Source organism: Lagenorhynchus albirostris, chromosome 19 (assembly GCF_949774975.1).
Source record: "Lagenorhynchus albirostris chromosome 19, mLagAlb1.1, whole genome shotgun sequence".
Taxonomy (NCBI): Eukaryota; Metazoa; Chordata; class Mammalia; order Artiodactyla; family Delphinidae; genus Lagenorhynchus; species Lagenorhynchus albirostris.
In genome coordinates, this window is record NC_083113.1 from 6566132 (window position 1) to 6593505 (window position 27374).

Sequence of the window (27374 nt, forward strand, 5' to 3'; positions counted from 1 at the left end):
AATTAGGGAAGGGAAGGAATGCAGAAACAGGGAGGGGCAGTCAAGAAACAGTAGTGCAGCCTTGGGGCAGGGTCCTGGTTCCTCCTCAAGGAACATATATAATAATATCTTTGAGTTCTTCTGCAGGAACTAAGGCCCCCACCCAGGTGGAGGATGGTAACTTCAGGCTGAGCACTGGATTCCTGGAGCACCACCCTGTTATCTCACCACCAACCAATCAGAAGAAATTCACACACCCTGCAGCCCTCACCCCAAATTCTGCCTGTGAAAACTTCTCCCCCAAAACTATCAGGGAGTTCGACGATTCTGAGCATGAGGATTCCATCCTCTTTGTATTGGTGCCTTTACAATAAATGCCGCATTTTCCTTCACCACAACCTGGTGTCAGTAGATTGGTCAGTAGATTGGCAGCTGTGCTCAGGTGAGCAGACCCAAGTTTGGTTAGGCAACGACAGGAGAAAAAGAAATAAATTTTAACTCGAGCACATGGAGGTTTCACAGGGACCTAAGAAGGGGACAAGGCAGGCAGCTTTTATACTTTTTAGACAAAGAAAAAAGATTTGCGAGGAATTGGCAGGACAAAGAAACTTAGGCTTCGGGTGCTCAATTAGTGAAGAATCTAAACAGAATTTGAGCTTGGGGTAGTAAATTAAAGAAGTAGTAAGGTTTATACAGGGATCTCACCCGAATTTGCCATCTCTGGCCATAAGGGTTGTCCTTCTACCTCCAGATGCGTGGAATGAACCTTTCACATGAAAGATTTATTTCCTGGTTTCAGGAGATAGAAAAGGAGGGTCAAAGTGTCCCCCTTGCATTGGCCGTTTCTTAAGTAGCTTTAATTCAAAATAATCAATACACTATTGAGGCACATTTTGGGGTGGCCCACCCTGGGCCCCAACATCTTGCCATATCAAAAAACAGATGCCAGTTATTAAAGATTTAAAAATATGAAGGAAGTTCCCTGGTGGCCTAGTGGTTAGGATTCCAGGCTTTCACTGAGTGGCCCAGGTTCAATCTCCAGTTGGGGAGCTAAGATCCTGCAAGCTGCACAGCACAGCCAAAAAGGAAAGAAAGAAAGAAAGAAAAACATAAGGAACTAATTTGTTGTTGCTGTTGTTTGTTTGTTTTTATTTTTGGCCACGCTGAGCAGCTTGTGGAATCCCCGACCAGGGAACGAACTTATGCAGTGAAAGCACGGAGTCCTAACCACTGGACCACCAGGGAATTCCCACAAGGAACTATTTTGACCTAATGATTATATGTTGATTATTATATCATTATAATATTAAACCTTGTTTAATTATTATGTTATTATTATATTGAAACAGGAGGGAAGGAGGCAGGGAACAACCTTTGAAAGAATGACATAGCCCGAGGACATGACATAAACTGATTAGAACCAAATGGGTCCAAAACGGTGGACAAGCCTACTTCCACTAGACCTTGAGCCTCAGTATACGTTCACATCAGCAAGCTAAATGACACACCCACAGGGGCCTTGACAGTTCCAACACCGACCTTAAGGATCACAAAGTGGGCAGTGGCCCAATTCCTGGAAATCCCCGCCTCTTCCTAAAATAGCTGGAATACTCCTCCCACTCATTAGCCTATGAAATTACCCACCACTATAAAAACTGACCACCCCAGACCCTGCTGCCTTTTCTCACCTTCTGAGATGGCCCACACTCTGTCTGTGGAGTGTGATTCTCTCTAAATAAATCCACTTCTTGTCACTTTGTCTCTCACTGAATTCTTCCTCACTGAATTCTTGTCTCTCACTGAATTCTGTGTGATCTCAGTTGGAAGACTGTGGGTTTTAGCTGGGTTCGAGTCCCGGCACGTGGATTCAAGTCCCAATCTGAGGTGCCTGGTTTCAATATGACTATAATATTAGACCCTGTGACATAAAAATAGAGAATATACATTTTTTAGCACAGATGAAACAACTAAAATAGTTACCACTGCCAAAAAGAAAACAAATTTGAACTTAGATAAGGAGAGGTTTTGTTTGAAAGGATGCACTAGAGAGGATGCTCCAAACTTAGGATCCGCAAAAGTCTCAAAAGCCAGACAGACAAGAGCTTTTCTTTATAAGGAAGGATAAACAAGGCTAGAAAAACAAAAAAACAAAAAACAGGTGAGAGTGGGACTTCCCTGGCCGTCCAGTGGTTAAGACTCCACGCTTCCACTGCAGGGGGCGCCCGCTCGATCCCAGTCAGGGAACGAAGATCTGCAAGCCATGCGGCAAGACCAAAACAAAACAAAACAAAACAAAAAACAGGTGAGAGTGCAGGAGGTTGCTGCATTACCTATAATTGATCAGGGAATGGTTTACCATGAAGTTGCCTACTCTTGGGCTGTTATCATGGCAGGGTTGTTCTGAATTACAGTGCTCATAAGTGATCCAAAATTCAGGGCACTTGGGAGAGGAGAGAATCTTAAGTAAAGTTTGACTAAATCCTATTAACAAGCATTGTTCTGCAGGGGAGGAAAAATTCTCCTTTACCATCTTTGGATCTCTGGCCTAAGAATTAAACTGCTATAAGATAGATCAACAGGAGAAACACATAAAAATTTTATTAAATTCTCACTGTAAGTGGGAACCTTCACAAGAGAGTGAAGACCCAAAGAAGTGACCACAGCAGGAAGCTTTTATACCTTTTACACAAAAAACAATCAATTTGTGAAGAATTGACAAAACAAAGGGTTTGGGCTAGGGGCAGTAAGTGGTAAAGAAGAAAATAGAAAGATAAGGATTTGTTTAACAAGGTTAGTTTGTACAGATTTCTTGGCCCCAAATTTCCTGTCTCTGGTGATAAGAATGTCTTTCTTCCTCCTGGTACGAGGAGGGCACATTTTACATGGGAGATCCTGCTTTCAGGAAGACAATGGATGGTCAGAATGTCTTTCTTTCACTGGCTGTTCTTAAGTGCATTTATTTCAAAATAATCGACATGCTGAAGTGGCATTTTTTGGACTTACATAGTTTGGTTTTCTTTAGTTCCTGTTGATCAGTGGGGACAAACAATTCAGTAAATATTGATGAGACAAAGAATGGCGACTTGAAGGGTCTGTATCTGCCTTGTTCCTAGGTAAACAAGGGGATTCTCATGAGTCTTACTGAAGTCAAATGGGGAAGGGTAGCACTTTGCAGTAATCTGTTTCCTACATGTGGGTGGGGGTGAGGGGTTCTTTAACCTTAGCCATTTTCCAAAATTATAGAGTTGGAGAAAAGTTCAACAGTGTCACCACATATTAATTCAACAAATTCAACACTGACACCAAGTAAAATTCCAGAAATAATAAGTACACATGCTATATCTGAAAAACAGAACATTAGAAACTTTAAACTATTGATAATAATAACAAATTTGCCCAAGAACTTTGGTCTATATGCCCTTTGAATAACACCAAAGGGTCCTGTGTCTTCATTGTGTTCTTGTTGTGTTCCTGTCTGAGTTGGAAAAACACATTCCTGTGTTTCTCTTATTCAAACACAATACTTCTGACACTCCTTTAGAAATTTATTTATTTATTTTTGGCTGTGTTGGGTCTTCGTTGCTGTGCGTGGGCTTTCTCTAGTTGTGGCGAGTGGGGGGGGCTACTCTTCGTTTTGGTGCACAGGCTTCTCATTGCCGTGGCTTCTCTTGTTGCGGAGCACAAGCTCTAGGCATGCGGGCTTCAGTAGTTGTGGCTCGTGGGCTCAGTAGTTGTGGCTCGCGGGCTTAGTTGCTCCGTGGCATGTGGGATCTTTCTGGACCAGGGATCAAACCCGTGTCCCCTGCATTGTCAGGTGGATTCTTAACCACTGCACCACCAGGGAAGCCCTTCATTTTAAATTATGTTACCCAACACCACCCGCTGGCAAAAAGAGCTTTGACTCAAACCATTTTCAACTTAAGAAGAAAACATCTCAGCTTGTAATTTAAGTCGTCCTCACAACTCTAATCTTTTACCTTCAACTGTTTGAAACATTAACTTAAAATAGCGAGGAAGGGACTTCCCTGGTGGCGCAGTGGTTAAGAATCCGCCTGCCAACGCAGGGGACATGGGTTTGAGCCCTGCTCTGGGAATATTCCACATGCTGCGGAGCAAGTAAGCCCGTGCGCCACAACTACTGAGCCTGCGTTCTACAGCCCGCAAGCCACAACTACTGAGCCCCCATGCCACAACTACTGAGCCCCCATGCCACAACTACTGAAGCCCGCACGCTCTAGAGCCCGTGCTCTGCAACAAGCCACCGCAATGAGAAGCCCGCGCACCGCAATGAAGAGTAGCCCCCTGCTCTCAGCAGCTAGAGAAAGCCTGCACGCAGCAACAAAGACCCAACCCACCCAAAAATAAATAAATAAAATATTAGATTACTTAAAAAAAAAAAAAGTAATACATGCCCATGGTTTAAAAAAAAAAAAATAGCGAGGAAACGGCCGGGTCCACAGGACACCAAACAGATTCAAAGACTTCGAAAGCAGAAGTTCAGGTAATGCTGGGCAGAATAACAGTTCTCCAAAGGTCCGGGGGCGGGGCGGAAGTCCAGACCCTGCTCCCTCCAGGCCCCGCCCCACGTCGGCCCCGCCCCTGGCTTTCTGTTCAGTCCAGGCTACTGCTCACGCCCCGCCCCTCACCACGCCCCACCCCTCCTCGGCCCCGCCTGCTGCACGGTCGCGCACGCGCAGTTGCCTGCAAAACCCGGAAGCAGAGCGAGGGGCACAGTCCTTGGTTTTTCTGGTTCAACCCGGGTCTTTGGGACGCCCCCAGGCCCTTGATCCGCCACACCTGAGGTTCAGGGGTTGTCACGTACGTTAAAACCCCTTCATCCGCTTGTTCCGCGCCTGGTAAGTCCCGGCAGCACCGTGAGACTATAGGTCTCCGCCCTGGCCTTTCCGCCCTAGGTCCAGGTAGACACCGCTTGCCGCGTTGCTTTCCTGCTCAGAACCCTTTAGTGACTTCCACAGGCTCTGATCCCCTCTCTCTCGCAGACGCACTGTTTCAAGTCCTCACTCCGGAGGTGGATTCTCGTCCTCCCGTTCGACCCTTCCCGGGCAGTGATGGCTGTGCAGACCCAGAGGCCACATCTTCTCCTTGGCCTTGGGGTCGTACAGACATCACCCCTCTCCTGACACCCTCCCCATCTTCGCGACCTCTGGAGTCGGCCGGCCCCTCCCCTCCCTAGCCATCCACTTTGCACTCACCGCTTTGGAGACCTCTGACCCACGCACTGGGACAGGTGACATGCACCCGTTCGGTGACACTCTTTGTGTTTGTTCTGGACAAAACGCATCCCACTGCCTGTGCTTGTCGTGGTGTGTTTACATTCCCGCAGCCCCACTGGAAAATGCACTTCGTGGGCAAGGGACATCTTTCTCTCTCTTCCATACCTGTGAATGTACGGGGCAGGGGATGGAGCAGAGTCCGAGAGAGAATGAGAAAGACTGAGAGGGAAAATAGTGAAAAAGAGAGGGTGAAATGGAGGATGGGGCAGGTGGATGTGGAGATACAGTAAGAGCAAAAGAGTGAACCAGAGGAAGAAACCTAGATAAAAAGGCACCTCCAGAAAGACAAAGGGAAGCAAATTGGACGACAGGGACCTTGATGGGGTAGAAGTGGGAGCAGCAAGGGACCGGTACATCGAACTGAGAGAGTGGGGAGGGAATCAAAGAGTTCAGGCCATGGACAACAGAGACACATGGTGCTGGGACAGAAAGAGGGGCAAGAGGTGACAGGGAGAGCAGAGAAACAGAGCAGGGAGGAAATTCCCTGGCATTAATCCCTTCAATGCCTTCTCATTGCCCTCAGGACGAAAATCCAGACTCCACTGTATGACTTTATAGCTGGGAGCTCTGGAGGTGGGGTGACCCTCCGGAGTTGGTCCAATTCGAGGGAAGGAATAGGCTTTTCTATCCTGCACTGATCAGACATTGGACACCGGCTGTCCAAGGAGGTGCCGTGATTTTGGGGCGGTAGCTCCCTGTGGCTGAGTCCAGTTTTCAAGGGGAGGCGGGGTGCGGAGCTGTGAGCCATCAGTAGCCAAACTCCTGGCTGTGAGGAAGTTCGTGTCTGGATCCTGAGGGGATGGATTCAGGAGGTTTACTCTACGTAGTAACTTCTGTGGGGTCTCTTAGGAGTGTGAAGTTCATCGACGATACTGGAGTCTCGTCGGAATATGTGGATCGTTGGAGACATTACTCTTGCATTATGACATTATGGCAGTGCCTGACTTGAGGGCAAGGTCTCCAAGAAGGCATATATGGGGTCCTGGGTTGGTGGGTGCCTTCCTGCCAGAACAGAAGCTACTGGCGTTTGGAACGTGGTGTGGGATGCCACGGCAGAGTGTGCAGATCAGTAGGGGATTCTGTCCTGTAACACTGTGGGGTGCCCACTGGGAGCTTGTAGGAGTGTGGGGTGGGACTGGGGTCAGGTGATGGGGGTTTTCATTGGGGGGGGTTGCTGGGGGCGGATCTCTGGGCATAAACCTGGAGGAGCTGTAAGTCAGGACAGGACGGCATCCTTTGGCCACTGCCACTGTGTCATCAGTTTGTATCTCTGGGCAGTTATTTTGTTCAGCATATACAGATGGTGATATTGTCCCATCTTAAAAAGAAACAGCAAAAAAGAGCCCTTTACTACATTTGCCCATCTTTAAAACAAAAAATCTTCAATTAGCTATATTTCCCACTCTAGTAAGTGCCCTTTCTTACTCTCCATTTCAGAACAAAATAAACAACTAGGGCTTCCCTGGTGGCGCAGTGGTTGAGAGTCCGCCTGCCAATGCAGGGAACACGGGTTCGTGCCCTGGTCCGGGAAGATCCCACATGCTGCGGAGCGGCTGGGCCCGTGAGCCATGGCCGCTGAGCCTGCGCGTCTGGAGCCTGTGCTCCGCAATGGGAGAGGCCACAACAGTGAGAGGCCCACGTACCGCAAATAAATAAATAATAAACAACTAGAAAGTTGTTTGTTTCACTGCTTCAATTCTTGCTTCCAGTTCTCATTTGAAACCCATCCAGTCCAGCTTTCACACCCACTGTTCCACTGATACCTTGCTTATCTAAACGTATTTCTAAATCTAGTGGTATATTCTCAGTCATCATCTTGTCCTTTCAAAAACTTGTTGCACTCCGTCTTCTGGAAGCACTTTTTTCTTGGCTTTCACATCACACTGTTTTTAGAAAATAAATTTAGCTAGCTACCAGCCGTCCGTTTTAATTTTCTTCTCCGTGTTCACTTCTCAGTTTCCTGTGCCTCTTTCTCTGACCTCCCTGGTCTCTGACTGTGGGAGTATCTCTGGCCTTAGTCCTTGAATTTCTTTTCTCTGTCTGCACCCACTGTTTCTGTTTCTATCTCATGTCATAACTTTAAACACTGATGTCTCCTTTCACGTCTCCACCCAGACCTCTCCCCTGAAACCGCAGTCCTGTACCCAGCTTATCCAGCTGTCACCTCAGCATCTCTGCTGGGACAGGCAACTGGCATCTTCACCTTAATATGTCCAAAAATGACCCCCCGAACCCTCCCAGATATATTCTCTTGCCGTCCTCCACGTCTCAGTATAGGGCGACCCTGTACTTAGGTCCTGGGGCTTAGGTGAGCATTTCAGCATGTTTTAAAAATATACATTGCTCGGGCTTCCCTGGTGGTGCAGTGGTTGAGAGTCCGTCTGCCCATGCAGGGGACACGGGTTCGTGCCCCGGTCCGCGAGCGTCCCACATGCCGCGGAGCCGCTGAGCCTGCGCGCCCGGAGCCTGTGCTCCGCAACGGGAGAGGCTACAACAATGAGAGGCCCACGTACCGCAAAAAAAAAAAAAAAAAAAAAAATATATATATACATTGCTTTACTCGCTAGTGTTTTAACTAATGACAAAAAAAAAAATAAAAATAGATGTTTAATTAAAATGGATAAGGGAATAATACATGGTTCTAAAATCTCCTGGGGTATGGGGGAAAATGTTTGAAGACCACAGCCCTTTCTTATCTGCTTTCTTTAATACCCTTTAAAAAATATATATATATATATATATATAATTGAAGTATAGTTGATTTACAATGTTGTGTTAGTTTCAGGTGTACAGCACAGTGATTCAGTTGTATATTATATACATATTACATATATTCTTTTTCAGATTTTCCCTTATAGATTATTACAGGATATTGAGTATAGTTCCCTGTGCTATACAGTAGGTCCTTGTTGGTTATCTGTTTGACATATAGTAGTGTGTATATGTTAATCCCAACCTCCTAATTTATCCCTCACCCCTCTCCCCTTTGGTAATCATACATTTGTTTTCTGTGTCTGTGGGTCTATTTCTGTTTTGTAAATAAGTTCATTTGTACCTCTGATACCCTTCTGATCTTTTCTCCTACTCGTCCCCTCCTCACTCACCCTACTGAAGCCACACAGGCCTGTTTGCCCTTTCTGGGACCAGGACACTACCACTTCAGGGCCTTCCCATGGTGTCCCTCTGCCTAGAGGCCTCTGACCCTTCACTTGCAGGTGGCAAAATCCCTTCTTTCCTCGGGTCTTTGTTCTGCTATCACCTCTCACTGGCACCTTCTCTGGCTTCTCCCTCCTCCCCCGCCCCCCTAATAACATTCCAGCCACTCCCTCGCCCCTACTTCCGGTCCATATCGCCTGCTCTGCATGTTTCTCTGCTGCTTCCCTTCCCCTTCCCCGTCCCCTTCCCCTGGCTGGATGCGCGTGACAGCGAGGCCCCAGGAGAGAGCAGAGCACAAGGTGGGAGGTGGGCTGGGCCTGCCTCCTCTGAGTGGGGCTCAACTCTGGCATCACAGTACATTGCTGAGGCGTTTTGCAGATACATCTTTTGTGCCTCCTGACCAGAGATTCCCCTTCAAATAGTCACGTGGAACGGAAGCTCCATAATGTTTAAAGTGCCTCCGGTGATTCTGATCTGTACCCAGCTTTGAGCACCAAGGCTCTGGCTCCTCCATTTATGAAGCTGAGATCAGCCCATGATCCAGAGAGGTGAGGGGGCTCTGTTCTGAGTGGAGTTTGATCAGGGCTGGTCTGTGACCAAGGGGAGGGTCCGTCCAGCCCCGAGTCCCCCTGCTACAGCGTACGTGGGGGCTTCAGGAGGGGAGTGAGATCTGAAGGAAAGGGTGGGAAAACTCACCTCTTGGTCTCTGTAGGAGTTTACTGTCCTGAGTCCCTCCTGGTACAGTGGGCAGCAGAGGACTGTCTGTTCCACATGCTGAGGTCCTCCCTGTGTGTGTGGCCATGACTCAGGAAGGGCGTGTGTCGATTCTAAGCATTAAACAGCCTATTCTTGACACTCAGGATTGACTTCTCAAGACTGATCTTTGCCTGAGGAAGAAATCTGGACGAGGAGGGAGAGGAAAGAACAGGAGTCAGGAATGGCTCTTTCTCAGGTAAAGTCATATTCTCAGTCGATTGTTTTGTCTGTCCTTCCTGAAATGCCCTTTTTTGGACTCACTAATCTTATCTGACTCTGAAGTGTCCTGCCTGACACCTGTACAGTCACACCCACCCAGGTCCTTCCTTCAGGGCCTGTCATCTCCACTTAGATCCCGTCTCCCCATGACCCAGTGACCTGGAACTTGTGAAGAGGCTCCACTGGGTGTAGTCCTGAGCAGGGCTTCACACCCATGGACTGGAGACAGGGTGTCAGTGGTATTCAGTGGCAGGAATTGCTTAGGAGCCCATCTAGATGCACTGTCTGCTCTCTGTCAACCAGGATAAAGAAGCTGCACCTATAAGTCATGTACTAATGTGTAGGAATAGTTGGAAAATTCTGGAAAAGAAGAGTGATAAGAGGAAACCAGCTCTGCCTGACATTATAATGCTTTCAGAGCTAAACAAGTGAATCATGGTGTTTCTGGTTCCAAAACATTAATCATTAATGTTCTCCATTACCGTCATGAATGGAGAAGAAAGTTCAGAAACAGACATCAGTGATAGAGGATGTTTTATTCGATAATTCATTTTAAAATACGGAGTCAATCGAAATATCTATCATTAAGAGGTTTAAAAAATTATTCTCAGCACATCCATCCCATAGGGACCACGGTGTTCCCGCAAGGACTATCTTGCAGCAGGTGTTTTAGGTAAAAATGATTATAATTCAGCCAAGACATGGAGCCACAACTTTATTCTTGTCATCAGAGAGGCTGTAGCCAAATTCTGGTTCCACTGTTATTAATAAATATTATATTCTTTTATTTTAAGCATCATGTGAGATATATATATGGTGCTCAAACTTCCAGCAAAGCAGCAGCTTAGGTACTAGGATGTAAAGCATCCCCTTCCCTATCTCCATGCCTCATGTCTCAGTGGGGAACCACTGTTGTAGGTTTTGTGGCAAGACTCAGCTCAGATCTTGTAAGATTGCATTTCACATCATTATGCAATTTTAGGAAAAATTCTTCATTGAATGTTTGTTGTAATATTTTATTCTGTAAATTTTAAAAACATACACAGCATGTGTCTAGAAGTGGTTTTCACATGAGTAAACACAGATACAGCTTGATCTTCACTGGAACTCTCTCTTAATGAAGACTCATGGGACCTTTACAATTTTTTGCTGACATAAAGAACGTGTCAGTGGCTGCCTTGGAGCAGGCTGACGTCTCTGCAGATGTCTGAGGATTTCTCTGGGCAACCTGACATGTGACTACTGGGTCAGGAATGGTGCATTTCATATTTTGATAGATTTTGTCAGATGTCCTCCCCTAAAACTGCAAAGGTTCCCTCCCCGCCACCAACATGTGAGATTTTCCTCAATGTAAGCAAAACTTGATACTGTATTCTTTTTGTATTTTGAAAATTTGGGGGAAAATGACAATCCTTTGTATTTCCATTTCCAACTACTTGTGAGTCAAGTTCATTCTTTTATGGAAATAAAACATGGAATTTTGCTCAGTTTTCTTTTGATATATATTTTAAAGCTATTTTATATTTTGTAGTTTAATTCTTTACACATGCCCTGGTATCCTTCTTAGTTTAGCATTTCTTTGCAGTGAAACATAAATCCTTCCTTCTTGCCCTCTGCTTTCTGATCTTGCTTGAGAAGGCCTCACCTCGCATAATTTTTTTTTTTTTTTTGTGGTACGCAGGCCTCTCACTGTTGTGGCCTCTTCCCGTTGCGGAGCTCAGGCTCCGGACGCGCAGGCTCAGCGGCCATGGCTCACGGGCCCAGCCGCTCCGCGGCATGTGGGATCCTCCTGGACCAGGGCACGAACCCGTGGTCCCCTGCATCGGCAGGCGGACTCTCAACCACTGCGCCACCAAGGAAGCCCTTCGCATAATTTTAAAATATTGTGTTCCGCATAGTCCTAATCGTTCCTGTTTATAATTACGTCTTTAATTTGGATTTAACTAAATCTCTAGTTTGGCTTTTTTGTGTATATCTTGCAGCTATTTTATTTCATTCATTTTAGTTTCAGATATTACCCACACTGTGCATACCCCCCACACACACATTCACGTATGTCAATAGTTTCACATGTAATTTGGCAAGGCCCATCATTTTGTTTTTCTCTTCAAAATTTTCTCTCTCCTGGGCTTCCCCGGTGGCGCAGTGGTTGAGAATTCGCCTGCGAATGCAGGGGACACGGGTTCGATCCCTGGCCCAGGAAGATCCCACATGCTGCGGAGCAACTAAGCTCGCGTGCCACAACTACTGAGGCCGCGTGCCGCAACTACTGAAGCCTGTGCACCTAGAGCCCGTGCTCCACAATGAGGGAAGCCACTGCAATGAGAAGCCCGCGCACCGCAACGAAGAGTAGCCCCCGCTCGCCGCAACTAGAGAAAGCCCGCGTGCAGCAACGAACACAGCCAAAAATAAATAAATAAATAAATAAAACTAAAAAAAAAAAGAAAAAATTTCTGTCTCCTAAATATAATGCAGACTTTTTATTTGAAATCCCACATTTCTTTCACCTTTGAATTGCTCTGAATTTCTAAATCCCTGAGGTCTTTACGCCACCACATCTTCCAGCGAAAAGTAGGTTTGCGGGTCTTGGATCGCGTCTTTGTTACATCCTTCAGTAAAGTTTTTAAAATTTCATCACATATGTCTTATGAATAGGTGTCACAGTAAAATCGCTAATGGGAATTTGCTTCTCCCTCTTCTGGCTCCGGCTTAGGTGTCCTGTGCAGTGGTGAATGGCAGGAGCCCGCTGGCCCACTTGCCTCAGCCTTACCTTTTAGTGGAAATGCCTCTAGTGCTTCCAGTGATTATGATGCTCGGTGAAATAGTTTTGCTTAATAACAGTTCCTTTAATTTCCTATTTGGCATAATTTTGGGGGGGTTAGTTTACCATATCCACTTTTTAAAAAATTTATTGAAGTATAGTTGATTTACAATGTTGTGTTAATTTCTGCTGTACAGCAAAGTGACTCAAGTATACATATATATATTCTTTTCCATTCTGGTTTATCACAGGATATTGAATATAGTTCCCTGTGCTATACAGTAGGACCTTGTTGCTTATCCCTACTTGGCATCATTTTATTTATTTTTTTTTTGGCTGCATTGGGTCTTCTTTGTGGCACGCGGGCTCTCTCTAGTTGCTGTGAGTGGGGTCTATTCTTCTATGCGGTGCACAGGCTTCTCATTGTGGTGGCTTCTCTTGTTGCGGCACACGGGCTTCAGTAGTTGCAGCACGTGGGCTCAGTAGTTGTGGCACATGGGCTTAGTTGCTCTGCAGCATGTGGGATCTTCCCGGACCAGGGTTCGAACCCATGTCCCGTGCATTAGCAGGCGGATTCTTAACCACTGCGCCACCAGGGAAGCCCGGCATAATTGTAATCATCCAGTATTTCTTCAAAGGTCTACTGCCATGATAAACATTTTTTCTATTTAATCTGCTAAATTAACCTACAACATTAGTAAATTTCCTCATCTTAAATCACCTTTTTTTTATTAGTGGAATAAACTCCACTTGACTTTTGTTGGTGGCTGAATATCTGAGTTAAATGGATAGACCTGTATTTATGTTTTTGCATGTATGTGGACTCTGTCATGCTTGAAGATACCACTCATACTCTAGCTCATCCAGGTACTGAATATCACTTAGTGTGTAGAACATAATATGTATCTCTTCCACATAAACAATCCTGTGTTGAATAATTTCATTTGTATATTTCTTCCATTGTCCTCAAAATGAGAAATCTACAGTGATTCAGTGGATCTGATATCCTCTGCTGGAAAAATATAATAAAATTAGGGACATATAAATTACTCAAAATGATCTGTCACTTCAACTGAATCAATCCCTACACCTCTTTCCTACTCACATTTTGTGTGAAAACAACAACTCTCCCCATGGTCTCTTAGTGAAACATGTTTTTTATTTCAGGGACTATTGACATTCAGGGATGTGGCCATAGAATTCTCTCAGGAGGAGTGGGAATGCCTGGACCCTGCTCAGAGGGCCTTGTACAGGGACGTGATGTTGGAGACCTACAGGAACCTGCTCTCCCTGGGTGAGGATAACACCCCTCCAGAAGTTGGGATCTGCCCTAGTGAGTCTCTTGAGAACCCCTGCCTTGCTTGACTGAGATTGAAGCTGTGTTGACTATGAAATGAAACATAGGATAATGCAGCATCTGGAGCTTAACCTTCCCCTCTCTTTAGATGGTCACACACATCAGATTAGTAGTGGCTTCAGAAGATGAGTAAAAACAAAATCTTATGGCAAACTTTAACAAATTTCCAATTCTGGATCCTCTCTTATCCCTGTAGTTTTCATTCAGTAGTTCTTGGAAGACAACTAGGTTATCTTTTTAAAAGATGCTCCTCAAGCATTCAGAATGAGACAGTGAGTGAAGAGATTTGTGAAATATTTTCTTAGACACATCTGTAACGTCCTCTCAAAAGAACAAAGGGCTAGAATTGTATTCTGGAAAAGCCGCAGCACATTATGTTCCTCTCTTATAAACAGAAAACTCTTTTTCTGACCTGAATATTATTTAAATGTTGGAGCAAGGGAGAAAGCCCCAGAATGTGGAGAACAAAATGAAAGAAGTGAAAAAAGTTAGTGGGAATGTATCAAATGTGTGAACATTGGTAAGAGCTCAGAAGGGCAAAGAGGAAGCCGCACCAATAATAGTTTGGGTAAGTCCCTGTAAGTGGGAAAGTTCTGTGGGAAAACAAATGTTTATTTCTTGTGAGCTCTCAAAGGAAATTTTTCTCCCCTTCCACTTTTTTTTTTTTTTTTTTGCGGTACGCGGGCTTCTCACTGTTGTGGCCTCTCCCGTTGCGGAGCACAGGCTCCGGACGCGCAGGCTCAGCGGCCATGGCTCACGGGCCCAGCCGCTCCGCGGCACGTGGGATCTTCCCGGACCGGGGCACGAACCCGTGTCCCCTGCATCGGCAGGTGGACTCTCAACCACTGCGCCACCAGGGAAGCCCCCTTCCCTTCCACTTTCTGCTTTCTTCTTCAGACATGTAAAAGTTCATCCTTCCAGCCTCCAGGGGTGCTCCAGCTCATGCAAAGACCAAGGCAAAATTTTGATCATTACCTATGACACTCTTTGTGGGGCACTGGGAGGGCTGGTTATAAGAGGTCCTCTTTCTTCTTTGGTCTCATTCTATACCCAGTTTTCAGTCCACACAGAGCAGAGCTGAAGCCTCCCCAGTCCTGGCCCCAGTTCTTCTCCAGGTTCCATTCCCATTTCAATACTTGGGAGACCTTCTCATGGGATGGGAAAACATTGCCATCTGGGGCCCCAGGAGAGTGCATGGGGCTATGTCAAGTCCTCTCTGCCTCTTTAGGACCCCCAGCCATTTCTTCAGTTCTGCTTTTGCCACGCATCAAGGAGTATGCGTAACAGAAGTGGTGTGGGTCTTTTCATCCAGCAGTAAAATTGCTTTTACTCAGCGGGAGTATATGCAGTACCATACCGTACCTTAAGTTCTGGTGTGTTGTGCTTTTGTTTCTTTCTTAGAGTGTTTTCTAATTTCCCTGGTGAGATCACCTCTGACTCATTGGTTGTTTTAAGAGTGTTTTAAAATTTCCATATATTTGTGAGTTTTCCAGTTTTCCTTAAGTTAATCATTTCTATTTTCCTTCTACTGTGGTCGGAGAAAATACTTTGTATGATTTCGGTCTTTTTCAACTTATTGAGACTTGCTTTATGGTTTAACATATGGTCTACCCTAGAGAATGTTCCTTGTGCACCTAGAGAAGAATGTGTATTTTGCTTTTATTGGGTGGAGTGTTCTCTATATGTCTGTGAGAGCTAGCTGGTTTATAGTCTTGCTGAAATCCTCTGTGTCCTTACTGAACTTCTGCCTGGCTGTACTCTCTATTAAAAGGGGGCAATGGAAGTCTCCAAATGTTATTCTAGAACTGTTTTTATTTCTTCCTTAAATTCTGTCAGTGTTTGCTTCATATATTTGGGGGCCCTCTTGTTTAGGTGTGTATATGTTCATATTTGTCGTAATCCCTTGCTGAGTTATCCTTTTTTCAATAAATAATGTCCTTCTATGTCTCATAAAAAATTTTGACTTAAAGTTTATTTTGCCTGATAATAGTATAGCACTCCAGGTCTCTTTTGGTTACTATTTGCGTGGAATTTGTATTAGTTTGCTAGGGCTGCCATAAAAAGGACCACAGCCTGTGTGGCTTAAACATCAGAAATGTATTCTCTCACGGTTTTGGAAGCTAGAAATCTGAGATCAGGTTGTCAGCAGAGTTGTGTTATCCCAGGTTATTCTCTTTAGCTTGTGGCTGGCTGGCTTTTCCTACCTGTGTCTTCACATGGTCTTCCCTCTGTGTGTCTGTGTCATAATCTCCTCTTCTTATAAGGACAACAGTCATTAGATTAGAGCCCACTCCATTGACCTCATTTAACCTTAATTACTCCTTTAAAAGCCCTATCTTTAAGTACAGTCATATTTTGAGGTATTTGATGTTAGGACCACAATTTTTGGGGGGACACAATTCACCCCATAATTTTGGGGGGGACACAATTCATCCCATAACAGATTCATTTGCTGTTCTTTCATTTCTAACCTATTTGCATCTTTGTATCTGAAGTGAATCTCCTACATATAAAATATAGGCATACCTTGGAGATACTGTGGATTTGGTTCTAGACCACTGCCATAAAGCAAATATCACAATAAAGTGAGTCACGAATTTTTTGGTTTCCTGGTACATATGAAAGTTACGTTTGCATTATACGGTAGTCTATTAAGTGTACGATAGCAATATGTCTAAAAAAATGTACATACCTTAATTACAAAATACTTCAGGGAATTCCCTGGAGTTCCAGTGATTAGGACTCTGCACTTCCACTGCAGGGGGGCACACGTTCAGTTCCTGGTCAGGGAACTAAGATCCTTCATGCTGTGTGGCACAGCCAAAAAAAAAAAAAAACCTTTATTGCTAAAACTCGTTAATGATCATCTGAGCCTTCAGTGAGTCATAATCCTTGTGCTGGTGGAGGGTCTTACCTGGATGTTTGATGGCTGCTGACTGATCAGAGTGGTGGTTGCTAAAGGTTGGGTGGCTGTAGCAATTTCTTTTTTTAAAATTTTATTTATTTATTTTTGTCTGCGTTGGGTCTTTGTTGCTGCATGCGGGCTTTCTCTAGTTGCGGTGAGCAGGGTCTACTCTTCGTTGAGGTGCGCGGGCTTCTCATTGCGGTGGCTTCTCTTTTTGCGGAGCACGGGCTCTAGGCTGCGGGCTTCAGTAGTTGTGGCACGCAGGCTCAGTAGTTGTGGCGCACAGGCTTAGCTGCTCTGTGGCATGTGGGATCTTCCTGGACCAGGTCTCGAACCCGTGTGCCCTGCATTGGCAGGCAGATTCTTAACTACTGCATCCCCAGGGAAGCCCTTCTTTTCTTTTTTTAAACATTTTTATTGGAGTATAGTTGATGCAGTTTCTTAGAATAAGACAACTAAGAAGTTTGCCTCATCGGGTGACTCTTCCTCTCATGTAGCAAGCAATGTTGTTTGGTAACATTTTACCCACAGTTGAACTTCTTTCAGAATTGGAGTCAGTCCTCTCAAACCCTGTGGCTGCTTTATCAGTTAAGTTTATGTAATATTCTAAATCCTTTATTTAACATTTCAGTGGTCTCCACAGCATCTTCACCAGGAATAGATTCCATCTCAAGAAACCACTTTCTTTGCTCATCAATAAGAAGCAACTCCTCATCTGTTAAAGTTTTATCATGAGATTGCAGCAATTCAGTCACATCTTCAGGCTCCACTTCTGGTTCTCTTGCTATTTTCACCACATCTATAGTTACTTCCACTGAAGTCTTGAACCCCTCAAAGTCATCCATGAGGATTGGAATCAACTTCTCCCAAACTCTTGTAAATGTTGATATTTTGGCCTCTTCCTGTGAATCATGAATGCTCTTAATGGCATTTAATATGGTGGCTCCTTTCCAGAAGGTTTTCAATTTAATTTGCCCAGCTCCATCAGAGGAATCACTGTCTATGGCAGCTATAGCCTTAAAAAATGTATTTCCTGAATAATAAGACTTGAAAGTTGAAATTAATCCTTAATCCATGGGCTGCAAAATGGATGTTGTGTTAGCAGTCATGAAAACATTAATTTTGTACATCTCCATCAGAGCTCTTGGGTGGCCAGGTGCATTGTCTGTGAGCAGTAATATCTTGAAAAGAATCTTTTTTTCTGAGCAGTAGGTCTTAGTACTGGGCTTAAAATATTCAGTAAACCATGTTGTAAACAGAGGTGCTGTCATCCAGGCTTTGTTGGTCCATTTATAGAGCACAGGCAGAGAAGATTTAACATAATTCTTTAGCGCCCTAGGATTTGGGGAATGGTAAGTGAGCACTGGCTTCAACTTAAAATCACCAGCTGTATTAGATCCTAACAAGAGAGTCAGCCTCTCCTTTGAAGCTTTGAAGCCAGGCATTGACTTCTCCTCTCTAGCTATGGAAGTCCTAAATGGCATCTTCTTCCAATATAAGGTTGTTTTATGTACATTGAAAATTTGTTTAGTGTAGCCACCTTCATTAATTATCTTAGCTAGATCTTCTGGATAACTTGCTGCAGCTTCTACATCAGCACTTAATGCTTCACCTTGCACTTTTATGTTATGGAGATGGCTTCTTTCCTAAAACTTCATGAACCAACCTCTATTAGCTTCAGACTTTTCTTCTGCAGCTTCCTCACTTCTTTCAGCCTTCTTAGAAGAGAGTTAGGGACTTGCTCTGGATTAGACTTTGGCTTAAGGGAATGTTGTGGCTGGTTTGGTCTTCTATCCAGACCATTAAAGCTTTCTGCACATCAGCAATGTGGCTATTTTGCTTTCTTATCATTCATGTGTTCACGGGAGTAGCACTTTTAATTTCCTTCAAGAACTTTTCCTTTGTGTTTACAGCTTGGCTGTTTGGTGCAAGAGGCTTAGCTTTTGGCCTGTTTCAGCTTTCAATATGCCTTCTTCACTAAACTTAGTAGTTTCTAGCTTTTGATTTAAATGTAGAGATGTGTGGCTTTTCCTTTCACTTGAACACTTGACCTAATTTCAATATTGCTATGTGTCAGAGAATAGGGAGGCCGAGAGAGAAAGAGAGAGAGAGAGATGGGGGAATAGCCAGTCAGTGGAGCAATCAGAGCGCAACTCATTTACTGATTTAAGTTGGCTGTCTATATGGGGTGCAGTTCGTGGTACCTCAAAATAATTACAGTAATAACATCAAAGATCACTGATCACAGATCACCAAAATGAATATAATAATAATGAAAAAGTCTGAGATACTGCAAGAATCACCAAAATGTGACACAGAGACACAAAGTGAGCAAATGCTTTTGGAAAAACGGTGCCAGCATATTTGCTCAACACAGGGTTGCCAGAAACCTTCAATTTGTAAAACAAATGCAATATCTGTGAAGTGCAATAAAGCGAAGTGCAATAAAAGGAAGTAGGCCTGTATAGTTGGATCCTATTTTTTTAATCCTTGCTGCAAACGTCTACCCTTTAATTGGAGTTTAGTCCATTTACATTTACTGTAATTAGTGATAAAGGAGGACCTCTGTCACTAGCTGTTTGTTTTCCATGTGTCTTATATCTTTTCCCCTCAAGTCTTCCATTACTGCCTTCTTTGTGTTAGATAGGTATTTCCTAACGTACAATTTTGATTCCTTCCTGTTTCCTTTACTATACAGTTGGCCCTTGGATGATGTGGGGATTTGCGGCACTGACCCTCCACACAGTTGAAAACTGTTTATAGTTTATAGTCAGTCCTCCGTATATGCAATTCTTCTGTATATGTGATTCCTTCTTATCTGTGGTTCTGCATCTTATGTTTATTTTGTTTGTGGTTTTTTTTTTTTTTTTCCATTGTTTTGGCCATGCTGCACAGCTTGTGGGATCTCAGTCCCTGACCAGGGATTGAACCTGGGGGCCATAGCAGTGAAAGCTCTGAATCCTAACCACTATAACCTGGCTTTTCAATGTGTCTGCTCTTTGCTCCAACTTTAATCTCTTGCCCCAAGTGTCAGCAGCTAATACATTTCCCTTTATATATGGTTGTTTTTTCTTTTTCCTTTTTTTTGGCCATGCCATGCAGCATGCGGGATCTTAGTCCAACCAGGGATCAAACCCATGCCCCCTGCATTGGGAGCACGGAGTCTTAACCACTGGACCACCAGGGAAGTCCCTAAATATGTTTGATAAGTGCCTCCTGCATAGCATCTCTGCCCTGGGAGAGTTTTGAGTTATACAACATTTTCCAATTCTCACATTATGTGTTCCTTTGAATATAAGTCCTTTTTCTTGTTCTTAAGGGAGAAATCATTAGATTTCCACAGTCTGTAATTTTGTATTAATTGTGGTTACTATTTACCTGTTGGTTTTATCTTGGTTTATTAAAATTTTTTATTTATTGTCACTTACAGATTATGGATTTCAGTAGCTAGCATAGAGTATGACTGCAGTTCACCAACTGTTAATGTTGTATAATGCCTATTCTGCTTGAATATAGATAGTTTTAGAGTATATATGCAGAATATTTTGTCACACCAACGATATATTATTAAATTCTTCCTGATTTTGCTATTACCTTTTTAGTTTTTCAATTTGTAATTTTCATGTATTTATCTTAATCATTATGTTTTTTTTGGATTATTTATCATTACTTCATATGGTGCTATCCGTTAGCACTTATTTGCATGCAATAATTTATGTAGTAAATCTGCATTTTTATAATACCTGTTTCTCTTCAATATGAGACAACCATTTGTCTACTGCCAATTGGTGTGTTCTTTGGTGTGGTAGTCAAAGAATACACTTTCATAGATTAGGTAAGTTTACATAGTGTGAGTGATTTGGTTTTAGAGTGTTTGAAAGTAGGCTTCAGTTAAAATAATTTAAAATGCATGTATATTTTATTAAAGGATTCTATTCACTTTCTATTCTTAAACATTTATAGAGTTTGGTTAAGAAGTTTTTCATCTCTTCAATGTAAGTATTACTTTTAGTGTAATATTCATCTTCCAACTCTACTTAATATGAAGACTATGGTTATCTTTCAGATACCTCCATTAGTTTTCTGACCAAGGAATTATTAAAGAAGAAAAACATTAATACCAGAGAATTATACCAACCAGTGGTCTTGGGAAGACATGGAAGCCATGGTACTGAGGATTTTGACTTCAGCAAAGTCAGGGGAACTGTGTATGAATTTGAGAATAAGTGTGGACGTGAAGAAAGAAATTCCAAAGGAGAGCTTACGACAGATAACATAAATCACACTGGTAGAAAAGATAAACAATACAGCAAATCCTGGATTAACTTACCTTTAAAACAAAGTGTTTCTTTAAGAAAAAGTGCATGTCAATATTTAAAAAATAGGAAGTCATTTATAAAGAATTTGTTAAATATAAAAAATAACATAGTTTATGCAGGAAACAAGTATCCAGAACATTTTGACAGTAGAACTGGATTAAGCTTTCAATCACATCTGGCTGAATTGCAGAGATTTCAAACTGAAGAGAAAATTTATGAATGTAATCAAGTTGAGAAGTCTGTCAAAACTTGTTCCTCAATTTCATCACTTCAAAGATTTCCTCCTAGTGTCAAAACCAACATTTGTAACACATATGGAAAGGTTTCTTCCTTCATTCCTGTGTATCCTTCATTGCTTACACAGCAACAGAAAACAAATATTAGAGAAAAATTATATGAATGTAGTGAATGTGGAAAGACTTTTATCCATCATTCAGTCCTTACTAGTCATCAGAGAATTCATTCTGAGCAGAGACCTTACAAATGTAATGAGTGTAGTAAAGCCTTTAAACAGTTCTCAAACCTCACAAGACATCAGAGAATCCACACTGGAGAGAAACCATATAAATGTAATATATGTGACAAGGTCTTTAATCAGAATTCCCACCTTACAAATCATTGGAGAATTCATACTGGAGAGAAACCACACAAGTGTAATGAATGTGGTAAGGCTTTTATCAAATGTTCAGACCTTTGGCGTCATGAGAGAATTCATACTGGAGAGAAACCTTACAAATGTAATGAATGTGGTAAGGGTTTTACCAAACGTTCATATCTTTGGGATCATCAGAGGATTCATACTGGAGAGAAGCCGTACAAATGTATTGAATGTGGCAAGGTTTTTAGGCAGTGGTCTACCCTCAGGATTCACCGAAGAATTCATACTGGTGAGAAGCCTTATAAATGTAATGAATGTGGCAAAGCTTTTAAGCAGTGCTCACACCTGACTAAACATCAGAATGTACATCCTGGAGAAAAGCCACACAAATGTACTGTGTGTGGCAAGGCTTTTATCCACATTTCAAGTCTGGTAAAACATCAGAAAATTCATACTGGAGAAAAACCATACAAATGTAATGAGTGTGGTAAGGCTTTCATCCAAAGTTCAAGTCTTATAGAACATCAGAGAATCCATACCGGTGAGAAACCTTATAAATGTAATGAGTGTGGCAAGGCCTTCACTGTGTGTTCAAGCCTAACTAAACATAAAAGAAACCACACTGGAGAGAAACCTTACAAATGTAATGAGTGTGATAAAGCCTATACACAATTCGTACACCTTACTAGACATCAGAAAATACATACCAAAAAGAAAAATCATGAACCTAATGTACCTGATAATGCTTTTATTCAGAGCTCAAGCTTGGAGGATTATCAGAGAATTCATGGTAGAGAGAAACCGTACAAATGTAATGAATGTGGCAAATCCTTTAACTGGTGTTCACGCCTCACCCGACATCAGAGGATCCATACTGGAGAGAAACCATATAAATGTAATGTGTGTAGCAAGGCCTTCAGTCAAAACTCAAACCTAACAATTCATCAGAGAATTCATACTGGAGAGAAACCTTACAAATGTAATGAATGTGGCAAAGCCTTTAAGCAGTACTCAAGCCTCACCAGACATCAGAATATACATCCTGGAGAGAAGCCATACAAATGTAATATGTGTGGTAAGGCTTTTATCAAACGTTCACACCTTTGGGGTCATGAGAAAATGCATACTGGAGAGAAGTCATACAAATGTACTGAATGTGGCAAGGCCTTTAGACAATGGTCTGACCTTAGGATTCACCAAAGAATTCATACTGGAGAGAAACCCTTAGAAATATAATGAATGGTGTAAATCATTTAACCATTTTAAACAATGGACTATAATCAGATAACTTATACTAGGGAGACTAAGTCTCTAGTCCTAGATTAATCAATTTCAGATGTTAAGTTCTTCACAGTTATTAAAAGTCAAAATCATTTCAAATTTATGAAATGATGGGTATTGGTAAAGCAAGGAGATCTTTGGAAATGTACCACTTCCCTCTTTTTAAAAATACTTTTATTATATGAAGTTTCTTGAAAAGGCTGTATTACTATTGATGTTTTTCAACCTGAAGTTGAAAATTTATTGATGTTATGCCTTCATCACATGCTTTTTATGTGTTACTATGATGGGCTCTGCTAAGGGATCATTAAGATAAAAGGGCCTACTTGTATTAGGTGGGGATCATTCATATTCATGTTTTCTGAAGGAACAGGACACTGAATTTTAACAAACAGCACTGTGTTTTTGAATGAGTAAAACAATGATGTAAATCATAATAATTTCAGATCCTCTCCTACAGATTTGTTGGTACAACAGAGGACCCACTGGATTATCAGAAACCAACGCTCTGCCAGTTGAGGCTGAAACAGAGCAGTCCTTAAGATTAAGAGACTGAGATTTTGGGCTTCCCTGGTGGCGCAGTGGTTGAGAGTCCGCCTGCCGATGCAGGGGACGTGGGTTCGTGCGCCGGTCCAGGAAGATCCCACATGCCACGGAGCGGCTGGGCCCGTGAGCCATGGCCGCTGAGCCTGCGCGTCCGGAGCCTGTGCTCCGCAACGGGAGAGGCCACAACAGTGAGAGGCCCGCATAACGCAAAAAAAAAAAAAAAAAATGAGACTGAGATTTTCATGAGAATAGGATGATAGGTTAGTAGGGACTGCTTATGTGGTAGAAATAATGGAGAAGAAATGATGGTCCTCCTCTCTTTTCAAAGAAAATAGCTGATGTCAAAGATGAGAGAAAATATAGTCTTATTCTTAGTAACTAAAGAGAACAATTATCAGAAAGGAGAACTTAATCAAAACACCCAGAATGCAGTGTACATGTGTAGGATTCACATTTAACCACTATCACTTTGATACCATTTTACTCAAAATGTGTCAGAGTTGTCATGTTTTATTAATATAATTTAATCATTTTAAAACTCTAAATGAATTTTTTTCTATCTTATCAAGCCTATGCCACCTCACTGTGGTACTTCATAACAAATACTAACAATACATCTTTAGGACGTTAAGGTTGAAAGGCACCTGCAACAATTTCTTTGCATGATGGAATCAAACAACATACAATTTTATGAATACATATTCAAAACATCCTTGAGTTATTCTTTCTACACTCTGCCCCTTGGGTATTCATGTGGATATGATTAAAATACCATAGCAGTACAACTTTAGACTCTGCCCTCTTTAACATTTGAAGTACTATTTGTAAATGTGATATGATTATATTTCAGCGTGCCCCGTTTTTTGCCTGCATAAGACCCATGGCTTGCAATGCCTTGATTTATCAGTATACGAGGTAAAAAATAACATGTTAAGCATATGAAGTGTTAGGAAGTAGAAAATTTAAGGAATAAAGATAGGAATAGTATTTTATTCTTGGAGCTCTTACTGGAGTAATTTGAAAAGATCACTGATCATAAGTTTCCCCTTAAGAATGAACAGACTCGGGACTTCCCTGGTGGTGCAGTGGTTAAGAATCCACCTGCCAATGCAGGGGACGAGGGCTCGAGCCCTGATCCGGGAAGATTCCACATGCCGTGAAGCAACTGAGCCCATGTGCCACAACTACTGAGCCTGCACTCTAGAGCCCGCGGGCCACAGCTACTAAAGCCCGCACGCCTAGAGCCTGTGCTCTGCAACAAAGAGAAGCCACCACAATGAGAAGCCAGCACGCTGCAACGAAGAGTAGCCCCCCACTCGTCGCAACTAGAGAAAGCCCCCATGAAGCAACAAAGACCCAACGCAGCCAAAGATAAATAAATAAATTTTTAAAAAAAGAACAAACAGACTAACTTAAGGAGGAAAGGATGGTTTATTTTGTTTTATTTATAGGCCAACTAGGAACTGAACATATGGACCCCCCTCAAAAATAGTTAATTGCACTTTTGGATATCCCACAGATATAAGATAGACCCTCCAAAAGTTAATACAGAAATCTCTTGTAAAATGGAGTTGGGAGGCCGGAAGGGGGAACTCTCATGTCCTCCCACTTGACATCAACTGCAAAGCCAATAGGAAGAGAAGTTTCTTCCATCCACCTGGAGAAACATTACTACTTTACTACCCAGCAGGAGGAAGAAATCATTTATCCTTGCCCAGCAACAGCCCAGCCAATGAGAGACTGTCACAACTCAGCCAATGGGAAGCCTTTATACTTTGAACTCCCAGTTTCCTTTAATGGACCTTTTTTTTTTTTTTTTTTTTATGACAGCCCTTCACAAGTTCCCCTTCTCTTCTATGAAAAAGTTTCTCTCCTGTGGTCTGCCATAGATTGCATGTCCTGAATTGCACTTCTTTGCTGTTTCTGAATAAACCCACTTTGCTTGTAAAATAACTGCCTGTTTTATTGTTTTAGGTCAACAACTAGAACCCAAAATCTGCTTTAGATGTCAAGACTGGTAATGCTAGACACCAAATAAGGATGAAAATGTTTTAAACATAATTAGACTTTTTTTTTTTTATAATTAGACTTTTTGGATACAGCAGTGCAGGCTTCCCAAGTTGGCACAAAATGGCTTGAGAGAGCAAGGAGAGGAGACCTGTTTTAGGTTTATGTAGAGGTTATGAGTCCTGCAAGAGGTCTGATTTTCCTGGGGGCACCAAACAAAGGAGCATCTTGGCTTATAAGCTTCCCCACTGTAGAGTACAGGGAGGACACAATAAATATGTGCTTTTTTTTTGGTTTTGGTATGTCAGTTGTACCTCAGTAAGCTGTACTAAAAATGGGGAGAGGGTTGAGGCTTAAAAGCTGTCTATGGTCAGTCTCATTCTACCATGGGGATTTGTGAAGTAGTCGGCAATCTGCATCCTGGAAGAGGCTTCTCACCAGAATCAGACCATGCTGACACAATAATCTTGAACTTTCATCCTCCAGAACTGAGATCAGTCAAGATGGTGGAGCAGAAAAACCTTGAGCTCACCTCATCTCATGGGCACACCAAAGTCACAACTATTTACAGAACAACCATTGATGAAAAAGACCAGAACCAGCCAGAAAAGACCACTAAAGACATAAAGAAGGAACTATAACAAGATGGTTAGGAGGGTCAGAGTCATGATATAGTCAAGTCTCAGAGCATCTAGCTTAGAAAGCCAGTGGGACTTTCAGGAGTCCCAGAGGGCTGGGGGAGATAGAGACTTCACTCTTAAATGGCACACACAAAATATCACATACTCCGGGACCCAGGGCAAAAGCAGTAACTTGACAGGAGCTTGCGTCAGACCTACATGCTGATCTTGGAGAGTCTCCTGGAGAGACAGGAGGCAACTGCAGCTCACCCTGTGGACAAAGACACTGGCAGCAGCCATCCTTGGAAGCTCCTTCTACTGTGTGGACAGTGGTGCTGGCAAGCGCCATTGTAGAATCCTCCCTCTAGCTTATTAGCCCCAAGACCCTGCCCTGCCCTGGTGCAACAGCCTGTAGGTACCAGTGCTGGGACACCTCAGGCCAAGAAACTAACTGGGCAGAGACACTGCCCCACCTCTCAGCAGATAAGCTGCCTCAAGACACCCTGAGCTCACATCCACCTCTGGACATGGCCCTGCCCACCTGAGGACCCAGGATCTAGCTCCACCCACAAGTGGGCAGGCATCACCTCCAGAATCCTCTGAGCCCTGACCCTGTCCTCTAGGAATTCTGCTGTAGTCTCCGGACCAGCCTCATTCACCAGGGAGCAGACACCAGATATAGGAAAACCATAGTCCTGCAACCTAAGGACCCAGCCTTCTCAACAGGAGGCCAACTGTAAATATATATGCACCCAACTTAGGAGCACCTAAATACATAAAGCAAATATTAACAGATGTAAAGGGAGAAATAGACAGTAACAATAACAGTAGGGGACGTTAACACCCCAATTAGATCAATGGACAGAAAATCAATAAGGAAACACTGGCCTTAAATGACACATTACACTAGATGGACTCCATATATATATATATATATATATATATATATGATGTATACACATAACATTCTATCCAAAAGGAGCAGAATACACATTCTTTTCAAATGCACATGGAACATTCTCCAGAATAGATCACATGCTAGGCCATAGAACAAGGCTTGGTAAATTTAAGAAAATTGAGATCACATCAAGCATCTTTTCTGACCACAGTCTCAACCCTGTGAGACTAGAAGTCAAATACAAGAAAAAAACTGCAAAAAACACAAACACGTGGAGGCTAAACAATATGCTACTAAACAACCAATGGTTCATTGAAGCAATCAAAGAGGAAACCAAAACAATACCTGGAGACAAATGAAAATGAAAACATGATGATCCAAAACTTATGGGACACAGCAAAAGCAGTTCTAAGAGGGAAGTTTATAGCAGTACAAGCTTACCTCAGGAAATAAAAATCTCAAATAAAACCTAACCTTACACCTAAAGGAGCTAGCAAAAGAAGAATAAACAAAACCCAAAGTTAGTAGAAGGAAAGAAATCATAAAGATCAGAGCAGAAATAAATGAAATAGAGACTAAATAAACAATAGAAAAGATCAATGAAACTAAGAGCTGATTCTTTGAAAAGGTAAACAAAATTGATAAACCTTTAGCCAGACTCATCAAGAATATAAGGGA

General features: G+C 42.7%; 1 protein-coding gene and 1 pseudogene across 1 annotated transcript; one reads left to right on the forward strand and one right to left on the reverse strand.

Moving 5' to 3' along the window:
* The first annotated feature begins 9345 nt into the window (after positions 1-9345).
* On the forward strand, positions 9346-23154 carry LOC132510224 (zinc finger protein 677-like). The gene is made up of 5 exons (XM_060132028.1): positions 9346-9381; positions 13333-13498; positions 20494-20769; positions 20857-21679; positions 22265-23154. The coding sequence occupies exons 1-5, from the start codon at positions 9367-9369 to the stop codon at positions 22578-22580; spliced, it is 1596 nt and encodes a 531-aa protein (XP_059988011.1). The 5' UTR covers positions 9346-9366; the 3' UTR covers positions 22581-23154.
* LOC132510141 (tigger transposable element-derived protein 1-like) lies at positions 17012-20451 on the reverse strand (annotated as a pseudogene).
* Positions 23155-27374: the final 4220 nt, after the last annotated feature.